At 48.5% G+C, this 19,397-nt stretch overlaps 1 protein-coding gene across 3 annotated transcripts in view; it reads right to left on the bottom strand.

Moving 5' to 3' along the window:
* The window catches only part of NAA35 (N(alpha)-acetyltransferase 35, NatC auxiliary subunit), a 212,113-nt gene that overhangs the window by 129,641 nt on the left and 63,075 nt on the right, over positions 1 to 19,397 (bottom strand). For all 3 annotated transcript variants that reach the window (XM_030193674.1, XM_030193673.1, XM_030193676.1), the window contains one exon: positions 17,960 to 18,010. In XM_030193674.1, coding sequence (XP_030049534.1) covers positions 17,960 to 18,010 — 51 coding nt within the window. The remainder of the gene's footprint in view (positions 1 to 17,959; positions 18,011 to 19,397) is intronic.

The raw sequence follows: 19,397 nt of genomic DNA, 5'->3' as shown, positions 1-19,397 counted from the left end.
GTATTTTTTCACAGAGAGAGTGGTGGATGCTTAGAATGCCCTCCCGCGGGAGGTGGTGGAGAAGAAAACGGTAACGGAATTCAAACATGCGTGGGATATACATAAAGGAATCCTGTGCAGAAGGAATGGATCCTCAGAAGCTTAGCCGAAATAGGGTGGCGGAGCCGGTGGGGGGAAGAGGGGTTGGTGGTTGGGAGGCGAACATAGTGGTGGGCAGACTTATACGGTCTGTGCCAGATCCGGTGGTAGGAGGCAGGACTGGTGGTTGGGAGGCGGGGAATAGTGCTGGGCAGACTTATACGGTCTGTGCCAGAGCTGGTGGTGGGAGGCGGGGCTGGTGGTTGGGAGGAGGGGATAGTGCTGGGCAGACTTATACGGTCTGTGCCCTGAAAAAGACAGGTACAAATCAAGGTAAGGTATACACATGAGTTCATCGTGTTGGGCTGACTGGATGGACCATGCAGGTCTTTTTCTGCCGTCATCTACTATGTTACTATGACTTGGGAAACAATTGCTTGCCCGGGGATTTAGTATGGAGTGTTGCCACTATTTGGGTTTCTACCAGGTATTGGTTGGCCACTGTTTGGAAAACAGCATAATGGACTAGATGGACCATTAGTCTGGTCCAGTATGGCTACTTTTTCATATACTGAAAATTCTTAATAACTTAATTTTGAAAACAGAAACTTCATTCAGCAAAAATAAATTGAGAATAACTAAGAAACCCAGCTACGGAGAACAGCAACAATCAAATCAGTAATATCTGACTGTAAAAAGAAATCAGCATAATTTCTCCTTCCTTAGTGTCATTAACAGGTGGTATAAAAGCAATCCTTAAGAAGGGTAGGATTGTTTAACTCCTGCTCTGTGCTCCAAAAACTGCATCAAGCATGTACTGCCTTGTAAAATGTCAAGGAGAGATTTGCTTCCCTTTTAAGATAAAGGCTGAGGAACTCAACTAAGCCAGCGAACAACAGCAGTTTTAGAGGCTGCTTCACCCTTTCTTGGTCTGCCAAATTCATTAGTCACTTAAAACGTATTTGAAGAGGACTCATCCAACAAATGAAGCATCTTAAAATCCTCTCTGTAATCTTCTCTACAGAAGGAAGGTAGAAGCAGAACTTGATTCATATGAAAGACACTACCTTTGAAGAAAGAAAGGAATTGTCTTAATACAACCCCTCATCTCTGTGGAACAAAGAAAAGGACCTCTGTATGAAAAGGTCTACCAAACAAAAATTCTGCACATCGCCAACAAAAATATAACTTTAAGAGTTGCTCTCAAAATGGCTGAAAGAGGGGAGGGGGAGAAAGTCTCAGAATCTTAAGAATCAAGTTTTGGTCCATAGTTGCGCTTAGTGAGCATATGGGGGAAAGTGAATGATACATACCTGTAGCAGGTGTTCTCCGAGGACAGCAGGCTGATTGTTCTCACGACTGGGTGACGTCCGCGGCAGCCCCCACCAACCGGAAGAAGCTTCGCGGGTGGTCCGCACGCAGGGCACGCCCACCGCGCATGCGCGGCCGTCCTCCCGCCCGTGCGCGACCGTTCCCGCCAGTTGAATGACAAGCAAAAAACTATGAAACGCAACTCCAAAGGGGAGGAGGGAGGGTAGGTGAGAACAATCAGCCTGCTGTCCTCGGAGAACACCTGCTACAGGTATGTATCATTCACTTTCTCCGAGGACAAGCAGGCTGCTTGTTCTCACGACTGGGGTATCCCCTAGCTCTCAGGCTCACTCGAAACAAGAACCCAGGTCAATTGAACCTCGCAACGGCGAGGATACAACAGAAAATTGACCTACGAAGAACAACTAACTGAGAGTGCAGCCTGACCAGAATAAATGCGGGTCCTGGAGGGTGGAGTTGGATTTATACCCCAAACAGATTCTGCAGCACCGACTGCCCGAACCGACTGTCGCGTCGGGTATCCTGCTGGAGGCAGTAATGTGATGTGAATGTGTGAACAGATGACCACGTCGCAGCCTTGCACATCTCTTCAATAGTGGCTGACTTCAAGTGGGCCACTGACGCTGCCATGGCTCTAACATTATGAGCCGTGACATGACCCTCAAGAGCCAGTCCAGCCTGGGCGTAAGTGAAGGAAATGCAATCTGCTAGCCAATTGGAGATGGTGCGTTTCCCGACAGCGACCCCTAGCCTGTTAGGGTCGAAAGAAACAAACAATTGGGCGGACTGTCTGTGGGGCTGCGTCCGCTCCAAGTAGAAGGCCAATGCTCTCTTGCAGTCCAATGTGTGCAACTGACGTTCAGCAGGGCGGGTATGCGGCCTGGGGAAGAATGTTGGCAAGACAATTGACTGGTTAAGATGGAACTCCGACACCACCTTTGGCAGGAACTTTGGGTGGGTGCGGAGCACTACTCTGTTGTGATGAAATTTGGTATATGGAGCATGAGCTACCAGGGCTTGAAGCTCACTGACCCTACGAGCTGAAGTAACTGCCACCAAGAAAATGACCTTCCAGGTCAAGTACTTCAGATGGCAGGTATGCAGTGGCTCAAAAGGAGGTTTCATCAGCTGGGTGAGGACGACGTTGAGATCCCATGACACTGCAGGAGGCCTGATAGGGGGCTTTGACAGAAGCAAGCCTTTCATGAATCGAACGACTAAAGGCTGTCCAGAGATGGCTTTACCTTCCACACGATAATGGTAAGCACTAATCGCACTAAGGTGATTCCTTACTGAGTTGGTCTTGAGGCCAGACTCTGATAAGTGCAGAAGGTATTCAAGCAGGTTCTGTGCAGGACAAGAACGAGGTTCTAGGGCCTTGCTCTCACACCAAACGACAAACCTCCTCCACTTGAAAAAGTAACTCTTTTTAGTGGAATCCTTCCTAGAGGCAAGCAAGACACGGGAGACACCCTCCGACAGACCCAACGCAGCGAAGTCTACGCCCTCAACATCCAGGCCGTGAGAGCCAGAGACTGAAGGTTGGGGTGCAGCAACGCTCCGTCGTTCTGCGAAATGAGAGTCGGAAAACACTCCAATCTCCACGGTTCTTCTGAGGACAACTCCAGAAGAAGAGGGAACCAGATCTGACGGGGCCAAAAGGGCGCTATCAGAATCATGGTGCCGCAGTCTTGCTTGAGCTTCAGTAAGGTCTTCCCCACCAAAGGTATGGGAGGATAAGCATACAGGAGGCCGATCCCCCAATGAAGGAGAAAGGCATCCGACGCTAGCCTGCCGTGTGCCTGAAGTCTGGAACAGAACAGAGGCAGCTTGTGGTTGGTCTGAGAGGCGAAAAGGTCCACCGAGGGGGTGCCCCACTCTCGGAAGATCTTGCGTACCACTCTGGAATGGAGCGACCACTCGTGCGGTTGCATGACTCTGCTCAGTCTGTCGGCCAGACTGTTGTTTACGCCTGCCAGGTATGTGGCTTGGAGGAGCATGCCGAACTGGCAAGCCCAACGCCACATCCCGACGGCTTCCTGACACAAGGGGCGAGATCCGGTGCCCCCCTGCTTGTTGGTGTAATACATTGCAACCTGATTGTCTGTCCGAATTTGGATAATTTGGCAGGACAGCCGATCTCTGAAAGCCTTCAGTGCGTTCCAGATCGCTCGGAGCTCCAGGAGGTTGATCTGCAGATCCTTTTCCTGGAGGGACCACAGACCCTGGGTGTGAAGCCCATCGACATGAGCTCCCCACCCCAGGCGAGATGCATCCGTCGTCAGCACTTTCGTGGGCTGTGGAATTTGGAATGGACGTCCCAGGGTCAAATTGGTCCGAATGGTCCACCAGAGCAGTGAAGTGCGGCAACTGGTGGAGAGGCGGATGACATCTTCTAGATTCCCGGTGGCTTGGAACCACTGGGAATCTAGGGTCCATTGAGCAGATCTCATGTGAAGACGAGCCATGGGAGTCACATGGACTGTGGAGGCCATATGACCCAGAAGTCTCAACATCTGCCGAGCTGTGACCTGCTGAGACGCTCTGGTCTGCAAAGCGAGGGACAGGAGGTTGTTGGCCCTCGCTTCGGGAAGGAAGGCCTGAGCCGTCTGGGTATTCAGCAGAGCTCCTATGAATTCCAGAGACTGGGTTGGCTGGAGATGGGACTTTGGGTAATTTATCACAAACCCCAGCAGCTCCAGGAGGTGAATAGTGCACTGCATGGACCGGAGAGCTCCTGCCTCTGAGGTGTTCTTGACCAGCCAATCGTCGCGATATGGGAACACGTGCACTCCCAGCTTGCGGAGATACACCGCAACCACCACGAGGCACTTTGTAAACACCCGTGGGGCAGAGGCGAGCCCAAAGGGCAGCACACAATACTGAAAGTGCCGTGTGCCCAGGCGGAATCTGAGATACTGTCTGTGAGCTGGCAGTATCGGGATGTGAGTGTATGCGTCCTTTAAATCCAGGGAACATAGCCAATCGTTCTTCTGAATCATTGGCAGAAGGGTGCCCAAGGAAAGCATCCTGAACTTTTCTTTGACCAGGAATTTGTTCAGGCCTCTCAGGTCTAGGATGGGACGCATCCCCCCTGTTTTCTTTTCCACAAGGAAGTACCTGGAATAGAATCCCTGCCCTTCCTGCCCGGGTGGTACGGGCTCGACCGCATTGGCGCTGAGAAGGGCGGAGAGTTCCTCTGCAAGTACCTGCTTGTGGTGGGAGCTGAAGGATTGAGCTCCCGGAGGACAATTTGGTGGCAGGGAGGCCAAATTCAGGGCGTATCCGTACCGCACTATTTGGAGAACCCACTGGTCGGAGGTTATGAGAGGCCACCTTTGGTGAAAAAATTTTAACCTCCCTCCGACCGGCAGATCGTCCGGTACGGACACTTTGGCGGCTATGTTCCCGTGGATCCAGTCAAAAGCCCGTCCCCGGCTTTTGCTGTGGAGGCGCAGGGGGCTGCTTAGGCGCACGCTGTTGACGAGAACGAGCGCGCTGGGGCTGTCCCTGTGCCTGACGAGGCATTCGGGCCGGCTGGGTGTACCTACGCTTGGTAAAAGCATAGGGCGCAGCCTGCCAGGCCCGGGAAAAACGTCCACCTGCTGAGGTGGATGCTGAAGGCGCCCGGTGGGAGAGCTTGTCGAGGGCGGTTTCCCGCTGATGCAGTTGGTCCACCAGCTGCTCGACCTTCTCGCCAAAAATGTTATCCCCCCGGCAAGGGACGTCGGCCAGTCTCTGCTGGGTGCGGTTGTCCAGGTCAGAGGCATGCAGCCATGAGAGCCTGCGCATCACTATACCTTGGGCCGCAGCACGAGATGCCACGTCACAGGTGTCATATATACCCCTGGACAGGAACTTTCTGCACGCCTTCAGCTGCCTGACCACCTCCTGAAAAGGCCTGGACTGCTCCGGCGGGAGCTTGTCAACCAGGTCCGCCAGTTGCTTCACATTGTTCCGCATGTGGATGCTCGTGTAGAGCTGGTAAGACTGGATGCAGGTCACGAGCATGGAAGATTGGTAGGCCTTCCTCCCAAACGAGTCCAGAGTGCGAGACTCCCGCCCCGGGGGCGCCGAGGCGGTATCCCTCGAACTCCGTGCCCTCTTGAGAGCAGAATCCACGACCGCCGAGTCATGAGGCAATTGGGGCCGCATTAACTCTGGGTCCAAGTGGATTCTGTACTGAGACTCTGCTTTCTTGGGGATGGTGGGATTAGATAATGGTCGCATCCAGTTCTGAAGCAGTGTCTCTTTGAGGACATTGTGCAACGGCACCGTGGAGGACTCTCTAGGTGGTGATGGATAGTCGAGGACCTCTAGCATCTCAGCCCTCGGCTCATCCACAGAGACCACGGGAAAGGGAATGCAAATAGACATATCCCTGACGAAGGAGGCAAAGGAGAGGCTCTCAGGAGGCGAGAGCTTCCTCTCTGGTGAAGGCGTGGGGTCGGAGGGAAGGCCCACAGACTCCTCTGAGGAGAAATATCTGGGGTCCTCCTCCTCCCCCCACGAGGCCTCTTCCTCGGTATCGGACATAAGCTCATGCAGCTGAGTCCTCAACCGGGCCCGGCTCGACGTCGAGGCACCGAGGCCTCGGTGTCGTCGAGCGGTGGACTCCCGCGCCGGCGGGGATGAAGCTCCCTCCATCGACATCGACGGGGACTCCACCTGCGTGGCGGTCGAGACCGGCGCCACAAGCGGCGTGGAAGGCCTCGGCACCGGGCTAGAGCTCGCCGGCGCCACAGTCAACGGCGCCGAGGGCGCAAGCACCCCCGGCGCCGGCACTGCCTGGCGCATCAGCCCTTCCAGGATCCCCGGAAGGATGGCTCGGAGGCACTCGTCCAGGCCCGCTGCCGGGAAAGACGGGGGGCCGGTAGAGGCGTCGGTGCCGGAAGCTGCTCGGGTCCAGGAGACTGCACCGAAGTGCTGGGACCCTGACGCGTCGGTACCTCCACTACCGAGGGGGACCTTTCCTCTCGGCGCTGACGCTTACTCGGCGTCGACTCCTCTCCGGCGCCGGGGGCCGGATGCATCGATGGCGACCGATGACGGTGCTTCTTTGATTTTTTGCGGTGCCTGTCATCGGCGCCAGGTGGAATGGAGGAGGAGGAGGTCGATCCCCCTCGGTCTCGAGGGGCCGGGTCAGACAGGGTTCGGTCCCGAGGGCCATGAGCAGAGGGAGTGACCGGGGCCGATTGCCCACGCGGCCTCTCACCCCTACCGTCACCGGAGGACCGGCGGGCCGACGGGACCTGTACTCCTGGGGTCGATGCCATCGGTGCCGATTTCGCGGACATCGATACCGGTACCGAAGAACCGGCCGTCGATACCGATGCCGTCGAGGTCGACGTCGAGGGGCCGGCGCAAGTTCCAAAAAGACGGTCCCGAAGAACTTGCCTCGCAACTTGAGTCCGTTTCCGGAGACCAAGACACAAAGTACACGACTTGGTATCGTGCTCCGGCCCGAGGCACTGGAGGCATCAAGCGTGGGTGTCGGTCTGCGAGATAGGCCGGCCGCACCGACCACACTTCTTAAATCCACTCGGGACCTTCGAGGATATCGACGGAAAAATCGCGTCGGCGAAATCAAAGTCGTCGATGGTGGCGGTAAAATCACACCTCGAAAAACAACTCGACCGCGCGGCCACAAGGCCGCAACGCGACGCCCCCACTAGAAAACGAGGGAAAAAAACACAGCGCGTTCTTTTTTTTTTTTTAACAAAAGAAAAAAGCTTTTGGGGAACACGCAACGAAGGAACTGAAAAATAACGAAGGTTCGCGAACACGCGACGGTTTTCCGGGGCTGACTAAGAGAGAGCGGATAAACACGACTCTCTCCAGGTGCGGAAAAGAAAAGACTGGCGGGAACGGTCGCGCACGGGCGGGAGGACGGCCGCGCATGCGCGGTGGGCGTGCCCTGCGTGCGGACCGCCCGCGAAGCTTCTTCCGGTTGGTGGGGGCTGCCGCGGACGTCACCCAGTCGTGAGAACAAGCAGCCTGCTTGTCCTCGGAGAAAGGAGGGTTACTCCCCTAAGAAATCAAACATCCAGATGTGCCCCCTAAAGGTCATCTTCTTCAAAAGCCCTCTAAAACAGAATAACACTGCCACTAGCATTTTCAAAGAAGCAAGGGATAAACCTCTGTTAAGATCATCCTGAAGAAAAGCCAAAATGTTAGCTATGAAGGCAATATAAGGGGGACAGTGCTTGATCAGGACACCAGGATTCAAAAAACAGAAAGTAGAAATCGTTCTAGCAAGAAGCAGTGTTGCAACAGCATGCGACCTCTCAAAAGCCAGGCTTGAAGACCAAAAGGATCTTCCATGATTATCCATCCCTGAAGAAGTCTTTCTTTGGGGAAGAAGCAGTTGATCTACCTTGAGGACTACAAAATCTGCAAACCATGGCCTCCTGGCCTCTCTGGAGCTACTAGAATTACTGGTTCAGAATGGAAACTGGTCCTTTAAAAGGACTCCACTACCATCAGAAAAGGCAGAAATAAAGAAGCTGACCTTGCAGCCAAGGCAGGAAAAGCACATGACCCCTAGATCAGATGTCTTTAGCTCTCCTGTAATAAAGTGGCAGCCTGACATTTACTCTTGCTGCCATAAGATCCATCAATGGCTGCCCCAATGTCTTGTTATTAAAAACAATGCTTCAGGAAACATATATAAGTAATGCCACTCTCCCGGATCTAAGGTCCATTTGCTAAGAAAATTCACCTGGGTCTTTTGAACTCCAGCAATACATGTTGCCGGAAGATTCAGAAAGTGTGTTACACCCAAATCAGCAAATTCCTGCTTCCTTCACCACAGCTACACTTCTGGTTCCTCCTCGTTTGTCTATGTAGACTACTGCTGTCACACTGTCAGAAAGCACCCTGCTCTTCACACTCTGGTAAAGGACTGGAAGATTAGATGAACTGCTCCGAGTTCCAAATAGGTGATCAACTAGGATGATTCTCTTTGAAACTACGTGCCTTGCACCACTTAGTTGTTGCAGCAGTATACTCCCCATCTGAACAGACTCACATCTACAGGTCACTCAGGAGACTGTAGGATTAGTCACCAAAGCAGACTGTGTGGATAAAGCTACCACTTCATAGTAAACCTTGCCTGCAAAGTCCACAAAGGTCAAACTTCATAATCCTGCTTCAATGGAGACCAATGGGTCAGTAACAATATCTGTAGAGGCCTCATGTAAGCACCATAGTGATACAAAGGCATTATAATGCCCTTGTATCTATATAAAAAAAAAAACAAGCTCTAGAGACTTAAGTGCTACAAACAGCCACTTGCAGAATAAGTGCCAAAACATCAAAAGCTCGCTTAAGTCTCTAATTTGGAGGAAATGACATCACAGCTCTGGATGGCAGCCTTATTCCTGAGCTCCTGCTTCCTCACTAACTCAATTTGCTTAATCCCTTGCCATCCGCCTTTGCATTAGCCTTACCTGTGTTTCTGAAGTGTTGGAGAAACAGTATTACAGCTTCCCGAACTGTATCTGCTACTAAGGAGAGAGGTAAGCTCCCCCTTAAGTCAGGCCACAATTCTATATCTGAGTCGAAGTCTTTGCAGTCAGCGGCTGAACATCAGGAGGCCACCTCCTTTCGCAGAGTGTCTCGAGGTTTTAAGCACTATTTCATGGAAATGCGCCAAGAGTTGAAAAGCATATGGGAGAAGATTTTGGAGAAAATTTTACAGTACGCGCAAGTGAAGGACTTGAGAGACCCAGCTGATCAGCATACTGAGACTCTAGAAACACTGCACACTCAGACGGGATCGCTTTGTATGCAAATATGAAAACATGTTGCTTAAACTTCAAGATCTGGAGAACAGAGGGCGGCGGAACAACCTGAGATTCTACAGAGTGCCCGAGGCAACAGGAGTGGAAGATGTTCCTGCCATTCTGCAGCTGCTTTGCACTCAGCTCCTTGGCAGATGGGAATGCAGCCCCAGCTGAGCTTCAGCGTAAACATCAAGCACTGGGTCAGCCCCCCCACCCCCAATCGCCCTAGGGACACTGTGGTACAATTTGACTGGTATGATGTAAAGGAGCACATCTATCAGCAAGATCATCAGAAGGGTGCTTTACATTATCAGGATTCTCTAGTCCAAGTGTTCCAGGATCTTTCTGCGCTTACTTTGCTTAAGCAAAATGATTTTAAACCTGTGTTGGAGGACTTTACAAAAGGAAAAAAAAGCTTCATACCGATGGAGCTTCCCCTTTGCCTTGTCTTTTGTGTTTGAAGGTAAGACTCACCAAGTGAAAACCATCTCCAAGGCTTGGCAGATCCTGCCATCATCTTCATCTATGGTGGTTCCAGCTACTCGTTCTGAACTTCAATAGTGACAGCAAGTCCCGGATAAAGAGCAGATGTGGCAGTTCCTTTCTCCTGGGATTCGTTGAACTTTGACTTCTCTGTAATGTCAATCAACTTGATACCTATTAATTGTTAAATTTGGAGCTACTACTTCTCTCCTTTGAAGTGACATCCTTCTATATTTGGGTGTACTTTTACTGTTTGCAAAAGTGGGCTTGAGATCTAGCTTCAGGGATGCTCTCTATTGTATTGTTATGTTTCAATCATTTTGTATTAAAAAAATGAACAGAAATTACAGAAGATCATCAAGTAAATTACTGTCTACACCCCAATCCCCCCCTCCCCCAAAACCCAGCTACAAAAATCGGTAAATGCTCTGTCATAGAACATATAAAGACAGGCTCATGAACCTCAACATGTATACACTGGAAGAAAGGCGGGAGAGAGGAGATATGATGTTTAAATACCTCAGTGGCATTAATGTACAGGAAGTGCGCTTTTTCAAATAAAGGAAAACTCTGGAATGAGTGGACATAGGATGACATTTAGAGGAAACAGGCTTAGGAGGAATCTAAGAAAAAAAAAAAAACTTTCACAGAAAGGGTGGTGGATGTGTGGAATGGCCTCCAGCGGAGGTCATGGAGACAAGGACTGTGTCAGAATTAAGAAAGCGTGGGGCAGGCACATGGATCTCATAGAAAAAGGAGGAGTTAGTGGATGGGCATTTGGCTCCTATCTGAAGTCATGTTTCTAAGTTTCTGTTCGGAGCTGCTGTATAATATAGGTCCACCAACATTGTAAAGAAGGCGTGCGAGTTTGTAACCAGAAATGCATGGTTTTTAGTCCAAACAAAAGAGAGTCTAAGGAAATGCTTAAAAGTCTTAGGGACTGGATCGTTCAGTACATATTTACCAAAAAGGATGAGAGAGTGCAGTGTAACTTCACAGAACCACCAAAAAAGCCTGGAGCAAAGAATACCAAAACGACAGAATCAGGGGATGGTGCCAAAACATATGACAAATTCGTACTCCCAGACTCACACTTAGGGTAGTTCCCAACCACCACTACTCCAACTCGACTAGTTCGATGTGGAGAAATGTACAGTCTCAATACAAACTTGTAGAGGGTTTCTTTATGGTGTTCATTGACCACGTTTGTGAAGGTAGAGGAGGTAATCCTGTAGCAATTGAGAAGGCAGCAGACAACTACTACTACTACTGCTAATCATTTCTATAGCACTACTAGATATATGCAGCGCTGTACACATTATATGCAGGTTCTTTCTCTGTCCCTAGAGGGCTCACAATCTAAATTTTGGTAACTGAGGCAATGGAGGGTTAAGTGACTTGTCCAAGGTCACAAGGAGCTGCAGTGGGAATCGAACCCAGTTGCCCAGGATCAAGGTCCACTGCACTAACCACTAGGCTACTCCTCCAACCAACAAGGTAGTTCATGGGCCCAGACCTCTGCCAAAACCACATAATTGATATCCACAGTGGTCTCTTGTAAATGCCTGTGATGAAAAGTGAGAGGCATGCCCTCCCGTGCTCCCAAGGTCAAGGATTACATAATAGCATCCTGAATGTCCTCTATCAAGTCAGGCTATAGTAGAGAGGACAAATAGTGAGGCACTTGCATTTAAGAAAAAAAATGAGTGGATGGTAAACCACAGGCATTCTAACTCCTGAAAAGACTTAATTTTACAGTCATCAGAAACAACATGCAAAACATACTTAATTCCTTTTGCCACCCATAAAGTAAAACTCCCTCGCCACTGGGTCGGGGGAAATGGAGGATTATCACAGATAGACAGGAAAGGGGACACCGATGCCAAGAAACCACAACGGTGACAAAGCCAGCACCAAACCCAGCGGCTGGCAGAAAAAAATCTGAAAGTTCTTAAAAATACCAGAGGATAAGGGACGTGTGCCATGCAGAATGTGGCTCAAATGTATCCAAGGAACCAGTCCCACCTCCACAAATGTAGCAGAAAACTGCTGTTCCCCTGAGCCGATCATGGATAAGCTGCATACCACTGGCCACCCTGTCAGATAACGAATATTAAGTAACCCCATGCCTCCATGTAACTGACTTGTGTATGGCTGCAATAGGTAGCCAAGGTTGTTTGCCCTTCCACAAGAATTTCTGCAAAAGCCTATGCAGTATCCTCTCTTCTCTATTCCTTAGGTATAAGGGCAAGAGTTGAAATAATATAGCCAATGAGGTGCCACAATCATGTTGAAAAGATGTAGAAAAGATGTATACGGCCCTACAAGGAGGGTACGTGATCTACAGCTGTAGCTTACAAGCCGTGTCAACCGGTAAAGGTATGTTAAGATGGTACAGAGCAGACAAAGTCCACTGGAAGATAAATCCCTAAATTCTTTAACATTCGGTCCTCTCGTGTCAATGGAAAAGGCCTCTTCCAAGTTGTGCTTACTTCCAGCAATGCCTGGAGGGCTTTAGACATAAATTAAGCGGAAAACCCGAGATTTGTCCACATTTCTGAATTAACTATAATAGCAGAGGCTCTAAGCATAGTACAAATAAGGGAGAGAGCGGGCACCCCTTGGCAAGTGTCTAAACTGATCACCAATGCTGGGAGGTTCTGTAGCTTAAAAACTGTCATGGCTAGTAGGATCTTTCAGATGTTATGGACTGATTGTATATACCAGACAAAATCTGTCTGTACTACACCAACCACAGTAGGGAAATAGGGCGCCAACCAGTTCGCCAAAATATTTGCCAAGAGCTTCACATCTACATTCAACAACGATATCGGTCTATAGGAATCTGCCTCCTCTCTCGGCTTCCCTGGTTTATGAGTCAGTATAACGAGGGCCACGTTATCATGAAGGGGAAAGGCCTTCTGTATGCTAAGAGAGGGGAAAGGCCTTCTGTATGCTAAGAAAAGGCCCAGGATCTGGAACTGCCTAAGTTTGTAAAAAGCCCCAGAATACCCATCCGCTCCTGATGCCAAGTATGGATATAAGGACTTGATGGCCTCTTGCAACTCTTTTGCCTGTAGGGGGGCATTTAAATTATCTACCACCCCCAGGGGTAACCAGGGCTAGGCTGCCTGGTCAATAAAAACCTGAGAGGTGGTACTAGGAATGGAAGGGACGAAGTATCCACATAAAGAGATCAGAAATGTTCCAAAAAGACAATGGCTATATGATCACTGTGATTCTTGCCACTCCCTGCTGGATCTTTTAATGTGGAAACTGCGCAGGTTCCTCCCAGGATTTAACCATCTGGGCCAGAAGGCAACCTGCCTTGTACCAAACCTATGATATTTGTAACAGTAATACACCATGCTACGAGGTACAAGTTGTCTGTTCATGAATAAATGTATTGAGAGTCACTTGGTCGAGACAAAATTATCTTTATGGGCCTAGGTGGGCACTCTAGCATAGTGCCGCTGCGCCCACTGCAATTGGTGTTCCAGCTGTATAATATCCCCACCACCAGCCTTTTCCTCCCGAGACTGGTAGAGGCTATTATGTCACCCCGGAATACTGCCTTAGCTGTGTCCCAAAACAACAGGGCCTGATCTGTACATTGAGAATTATGATGTAAAAAATCCTCCCACCGTTCCTGCAAATAGCGTTGAAATTCTGGTTTATGCATTAAGTAGGAGGAAAAACACCAGCCTAGGATGGCTCAATAGTGAGAGAGCACTTCCAACACCAACCACACCATGGCATGGTTGGAGATAGCCTTTAAACCAATCCAATCTCCACTGCTGCACAGCTGCAAACAGACCCCTTGTAACAAACGCGTAAACTAGCCAAGAGAGTCATGAGCTCTACAGCGATGAATAAAATCGTGTTTGCTAGGATGTAATAACTGTCAAGCGTCCACTAGGTCAAGGGCTTGGACAAAAGAAGCTAAAACCCCTCAACCTGCCCTTCCCAACCCAAAAGAGTTCATGTAGGATTACTATCTAAGAGATCCATCACGAGGTTCATGTCACCAACCACTCGTACACGATCAGTATAAGGAAGCATATGATGCAGGTGGGTTTGGAAATAAGGAACCCTCAAAGGGAGTAGGGCCATAGACCCCTAATAAGTAGAACTCTCTGCTCTGCATCCATAAATGTAAAAACACCATAGGGATCTGCATGCCAAGGTTTTTCTTTAAAAAAAAAAAAACCTGCTATGCCCACTCTCCTGGCTTCCAATGAGGAATAAAACACTTCACCCACCCAATGTCTCCTAAGTTTTTGGTGGTTGACATCAGTGAGACAAGTCTCCTGGAGACACGCTATGTCAATCACACAGCAATCAAGCGCAGTTAATATTTTGGTCCTCTTTATTGATGGGGTAATACCTTCCACATTCCAGGAGGTAATTTTACACATATTAGCTGCAAAAGGCACTTGCAACAAAGAGGACCAAAGAGAACTGTAGCATGAGAAGTAGCACTGGAGGGACGCCCAGCCTCACCCCAGATAGAAAACTTCACGGGCAGCATTTATTTTTTATTTTTCATTTTCTATTTCTTAGCGTGACCTACACAATATGTTACATAATAATTGTTCCTTACAATTTAGTCGGTTGGACAGATCACATCACACAGTACCTTTATAACCCGCAAGCATATGCCCCTTTAGTAGCTGATTTAAACAGTAGTTTCTTTGACATTTATAATCGAAAGTAGTTCCATTTTACTAATTTCTTAGTTTGCTGATTTGATACAGATTGCTGGCATATGTATTCATGTACATGTAACACTCTCTTCATTTGCAACATTTTTGAGGTCCTGGAGCTCAAACGTACAAATATGCTGCTCGCTACTGGCGTCATTTTGCGCTGTGTATGGGAGGAGACGCTGCGATTTTCACGCAGATACTGTTCAACTTGGTATATCCAAGGTATGTTCATATTCTATTTCATTTTCACTCATGTTTGATTAATTCATCCGTTCGGCACTAAGTTTATCATCAACCTGGGCAAGTTTTTTTTTTTTTTAACAATGGCACTGCACAGCTCTGTTCAGCTATAATTTTAAGTGCACTCTGCTCCAACATAGTTCTGGTTAAAATAACATGGATTAATACTTTGAAGACCGGCATGATACTTCCTCTGCCTTTACTGTTTGTTGTTCTTAATCTCAAAGAGATCGCTATTTGAGGCCAGGCTCGTCTAGGGATCTACATGTTTTTGGTCCGGGTCTCTAAGATGTATGCTAGCATGGAACCTTTTGTTACACTTATGGTTCATTCTATGCAACAAGAATATTCTTCACCACTGTCAGTCACTGGGTCATATCTTTTCATTATTTTTTTTACTTTGCAGCTTGGTGTAACTCATACCCCATGTATCCTTGAGATGTTTATGTAGATTTGACAACTGGAATAATTATCAGCATATTTGCTAAAAATTGGTTGCTGTCTTGACAGGTAGAGTCCCTTATTTTGAGATATTTTCACCTCTCACTACCAATGGTTGATGGTTTGCTTTTACTTACAGTCACTGACCCTTTTTATATATATATTCCTTATATTTTTTTACATTTTCACAATATCTTTTCACTGCTGCTTTTGGCTCCTAGCCACTACTCATTTGCCCTCCCCTTGTTCCTTCCCTCCTTCTCACCCAGTACTTCCCTCACCCGTTACTGTCTTGTCTGTCTGTATTACTTAGATTATAAGCTCTATTGAGCAGGGACTGTCTCTGTGTCAGGTGTTCAGCGCTGCGTGCGTCTGGTAGCACTATACAAATGCTAATAATAATAATATATTATATATTCACAACACTTGTATTTTGTCACATTTATCACCTCTCTTGTTTTATTATTGGTTCCTGATATTCATGTTTATTAAGTTATAGTAATCAATTTTATCACAACTTCATTTTCACTAATCACCCAATTTTTATTTTTAAGTTTCTTTTAAATTTCAATTATGTATATTATATACAACTAGTAAAAAAAAGGCCCATTTCTGTATGTAATGAAACGGGCGCTAGCAAGATTATATGCAAATGTTGACTGTTGTTAAGCAAACAGTGCATTGAAAAGTGCAGTAATGCCAATGTTCGAGTGTGTGTTTGTGACAGAGAGTGAGACTGTGTGCGAGTGTGTCTGTGAGAGAGAGTGTGTGTGAGAATGAGTGTGTGCCAGGTTGGCCCCCCTCCCTGCCTGGGGCCCCCCTCCCTCTCTCCCTGCCAGGTACGAGTGTGTGTTTGTGACAGAGAGAGAGTGAATGTGTGTGGGAATGAGAGTGTGTGTGGGAATGAGTATGTGTGCCAGGGTGGCCCCCCTCCCCCAGGGTGCCCCCCCTCCCTCCAAGCCAGGAGCCCCCCCCTCCCTTTCTCCCTGCCAGGTGCGAGTGTGTATTTGTGACAGAGAGTGAGACTGTGTGCAAGTGTCTCTGAGAGAGAGAGAGTGTGAGTGTGTGGGAATGAGAGTGTGTGTGTGTGGAAATGAGAGTGTGTGCCAGGGTGCCCTCCCTTCCTCCCTCCCTGCCAATGTTCGAGTGCGTGTTTGTGACAGAGAGAGAGAGACTGTGTGCAAGTGTGTCTGTGAGAGAGAGTGTGTGTGTGTGGGAATGAGAGTGTGTGTGAGAATGAGAGTGTGTGCCAGGGTGGCCCCCCTCCCCCAGGGTGCCCCCACTCCCTTCCCCCTCCCTGCCAGGGGCCCCCTCCCTCCCTCTCTCCCTGCCAGGTGCGAGTGTGTGTTTATGACAGAGAGAGAGAGTGTGTGTGAGTGTGTCTGTGAGAGAGTGTGTATGTGGGAATGAGAGTGTGTGCCAGGGTGGCCCCCTCCCCCAGGGTGCCCTCCCTCTCTGCCAATGTGCGAGTGTGTGTTTGTGACAGAAAGATAGTGAGACTGTGTGCGAGTGTGTCTGTGAGAGAGAGTGTGTGTGTGTGTGTGTGGGAATGAGAGTGTTTGTGAGAATGAGAGTGTGTGCCAGGGTGGCCACCCCTCCCTCCCTCCCAGTTCCAGGGTTCCCCGTACCCTCTCTCTCCCTCCCTTCCTCTTAGTTCCAGGGTCGTTGTCCCCCAGTTCCAGGTTCATCGCTTCCCTCCCTCCCTCGTGATACGTTTTTTTGATGCTGAGCCAATGTAGTTTTTGTTGTTTCTGTTCAGTGACAGCTTGTTTCTGCTACACACCCAACTCCTCCACCTCCGGCTCTCCCTGTCGTACCTACTCCTCCCCCTGCCTGCTAGCAGGTGCGTGCGCCTCAACGCCATTACTGATGACGGAGGGAGAGCGGGCGGTGTCCCACACTCCGCTAAAGCCCTTCTCCCACTTCAGCGTGGAAGGGCTTCTAAAAGCCTCCTCACGCTCCTTGTCTGTGCTGTCACTTTATCCGCGACGGAGAAGCCGTTACCGACAACAGAGGGAGAGCGGGCAGGCGGTCTTGGACACTCCACTAAAGCCCTTCTCCCAGCTCAGCGGGGAATGACTGGCAGTTTGAAGGTTAGCAGTGCGCGAAGCTCTGACAAGTAGTGCGCGGGACAGCTGAGGGGCGCGCGCTGTATGTCTCTCTCTCGTGCGCTGTACGTTTGGTCCAACAGTTCGGGGTTTCTTCCTTTATTGTCCCCTGCAGAGCGGTAACTTTGCAGGGAGGCTGTGGTCCGCGTCTGTGGTGGAGGGCGGGTGTTGAGCACGTCAGGCAGTCGCGTGTCTTTTCTGTTTTTTTTTTTTGTTGTTGTTGTTGCTGCTGTCAAATTTGCACGTGCCGGTTTTGGGGGGGGGGGGGGGGGGGTTGGATCAGCTGTGAGGGTTTTTTTTTCACCGGGTGCGCGTCATAATGGCAACAGTGACGTCAGCCTTACTTCGGAGCCTAACTCAACAACTCTGAAGGAGGCACGGTCCCAGGCAACCAGATTAGAACGTTGGAGGTGCTTTTTATTATATAGGATAATCATTCCTTTGTTTTTGTCCACTTACTGTACCTGTGTTATATTTTATTTATGAGGACACCTGATGAAGACCAAACATGGCTCATGTCAGGTACATCTTTGTCAGCACCCTCTTCCACTCTTTTTTGATTCATTTACCTTGTGTGGAAGTATTTGTTTCCTGTTTTTGTTTTTCTTGGCTGATGAACACAGCCACAATTTCAGGACTGATAAGAATGCAAAGAAAAACAGGTTTATCAATAATATTTTAATTGATAAGATATTACTTGTTAGGCATACTTGTGAAACACTGCATTTAATAGACAACACATTACTTAAAAATAATTCAAACATGCAAAAGTTTAAATTACCTCAAGTTCAACTTCGGGATCCCTCTCTTCTCCTTGACGACTTCTAGTGCTCTAAAATTAAAGATGTTATAATGTAGACTCCTTGTTTCTATTTATAATTCCTTGCTTTTAAGCAAGCTTCATCATGATTTCACTTTCTCTTGCACCTTGTACCATTTCACTGGAACAATCTACAATCTATTATCCAAAAAGGCAGTCTCTCTAGCTAACTTCCAGTCAAAACTAAACATCTCCAAGTGGTGGATACTTGGAATGCCCTCCCGCGGGAGGTGGTGGAGATGAAAACGGTAACAGAATTCAAAAATGCGTGGGATAAACATAAAGGAATCCTGTTCAGAAGGAATGGATCCTCAGAAGCTTAGCGGAGATTGAGTGGCAGAGCTGGTGGTGGGAGGCGGGGCTAGTGCTGGGCAGACTTCTACGATCTGTGCCCTGAAAATGGCAGATACAAATCAAGGTCAGGTATACACAACGTAGCACATATAAGTTTATTTTGTTGGGCAGACTGCATGGACTGTACAGGTCTTTCTCAGCCGTCATCTACTATGTAAGTTGCCATATCTACAGATTTTGAGGCTAATTTTCAAAGCACATAGATTTACAAAGTTACATGTTACTATGTAACTTTGTAAGTCTATGTGCTTTGAAAATGAGCACCTAAATCTTTCATTTTTCCATTTAACTATGTACCATTGCATTTATCTATCATTTTCGATTGCCACCTCTCTCACGTGATGTGCTATATAAACAACCTGGTCCTGGAAGAAATTATTCAAGCACAGTTCTTGCGACGTACTGTGCTCTTACTCTCTGAGTTCTAGTGCTACCTGTTGAAAGAGTATCTTTTGTTTTTGAGTCTTGCAGATTCTAGGTCTGACCCATCACTGGAATCGCTATTGCTATCAGTGCTCCCCCCCCCCCCCCCCCCCCAGATTGCTGCCTCTCCCACACGACGTGCTACATAAGCAACCCGGTCCCAGAAGAAACTATTTTAGTTAAGCTCCTGCAGTGTACCGCACTGCGGCGGAACAGGTACTGTTCCTTGGGGTAATGCTTTGAGGGTCAAGACTCACTGATGATCTGTAACAGCGGCTTTCCTTCTCCCTTGCTGGGATAAAATTCCTTGGATACCTTTTACTTTGGCTCTGTGACCTAAGCAGTATAGCCTTCTTCCATTCGGAGGCTCTACCTGAGGCCTTCTTCATCCTAGTACTATGGAATTATCGACCCAAGGTAAATCATTCTACTCGTTTTCCCACCATTGCACACTTTCTGACCTCATTACCTTGAGCACCTGCTACCCCTTTCCACTTGAACACTCATTCCACTCTACTGAACTGTTGGTTCATGAAAGCAAAAACTCCTCTGCTTTGGGATTTTATTCTGAATCAAAAATTGAAATTCCTTTTCTTGACTGAAACATGGCTGAATGCAGAAG

The sequence above is a fragment of the Microcaecilia unicolor genome, chromosome 2 (assembly GCF_901765095.1).
Source record: "Microcaecilia unicolor chromosome 2, aMicUni1.1, whole genome shotgun sequence".
In the NCBI taxonomy this organism is placed as follows: Eukaryota; Metazoa; Chordata; class Amphibia; order Gymnophiona; family Siphonopidae; genus Microcaecilia; species Microcaecilia unicolor.
The sequence above is the reverse complement of the archived record's forward strand: the minus strand, read 5'-3'. Positions and strand labels throughout refer to the sequence as shown.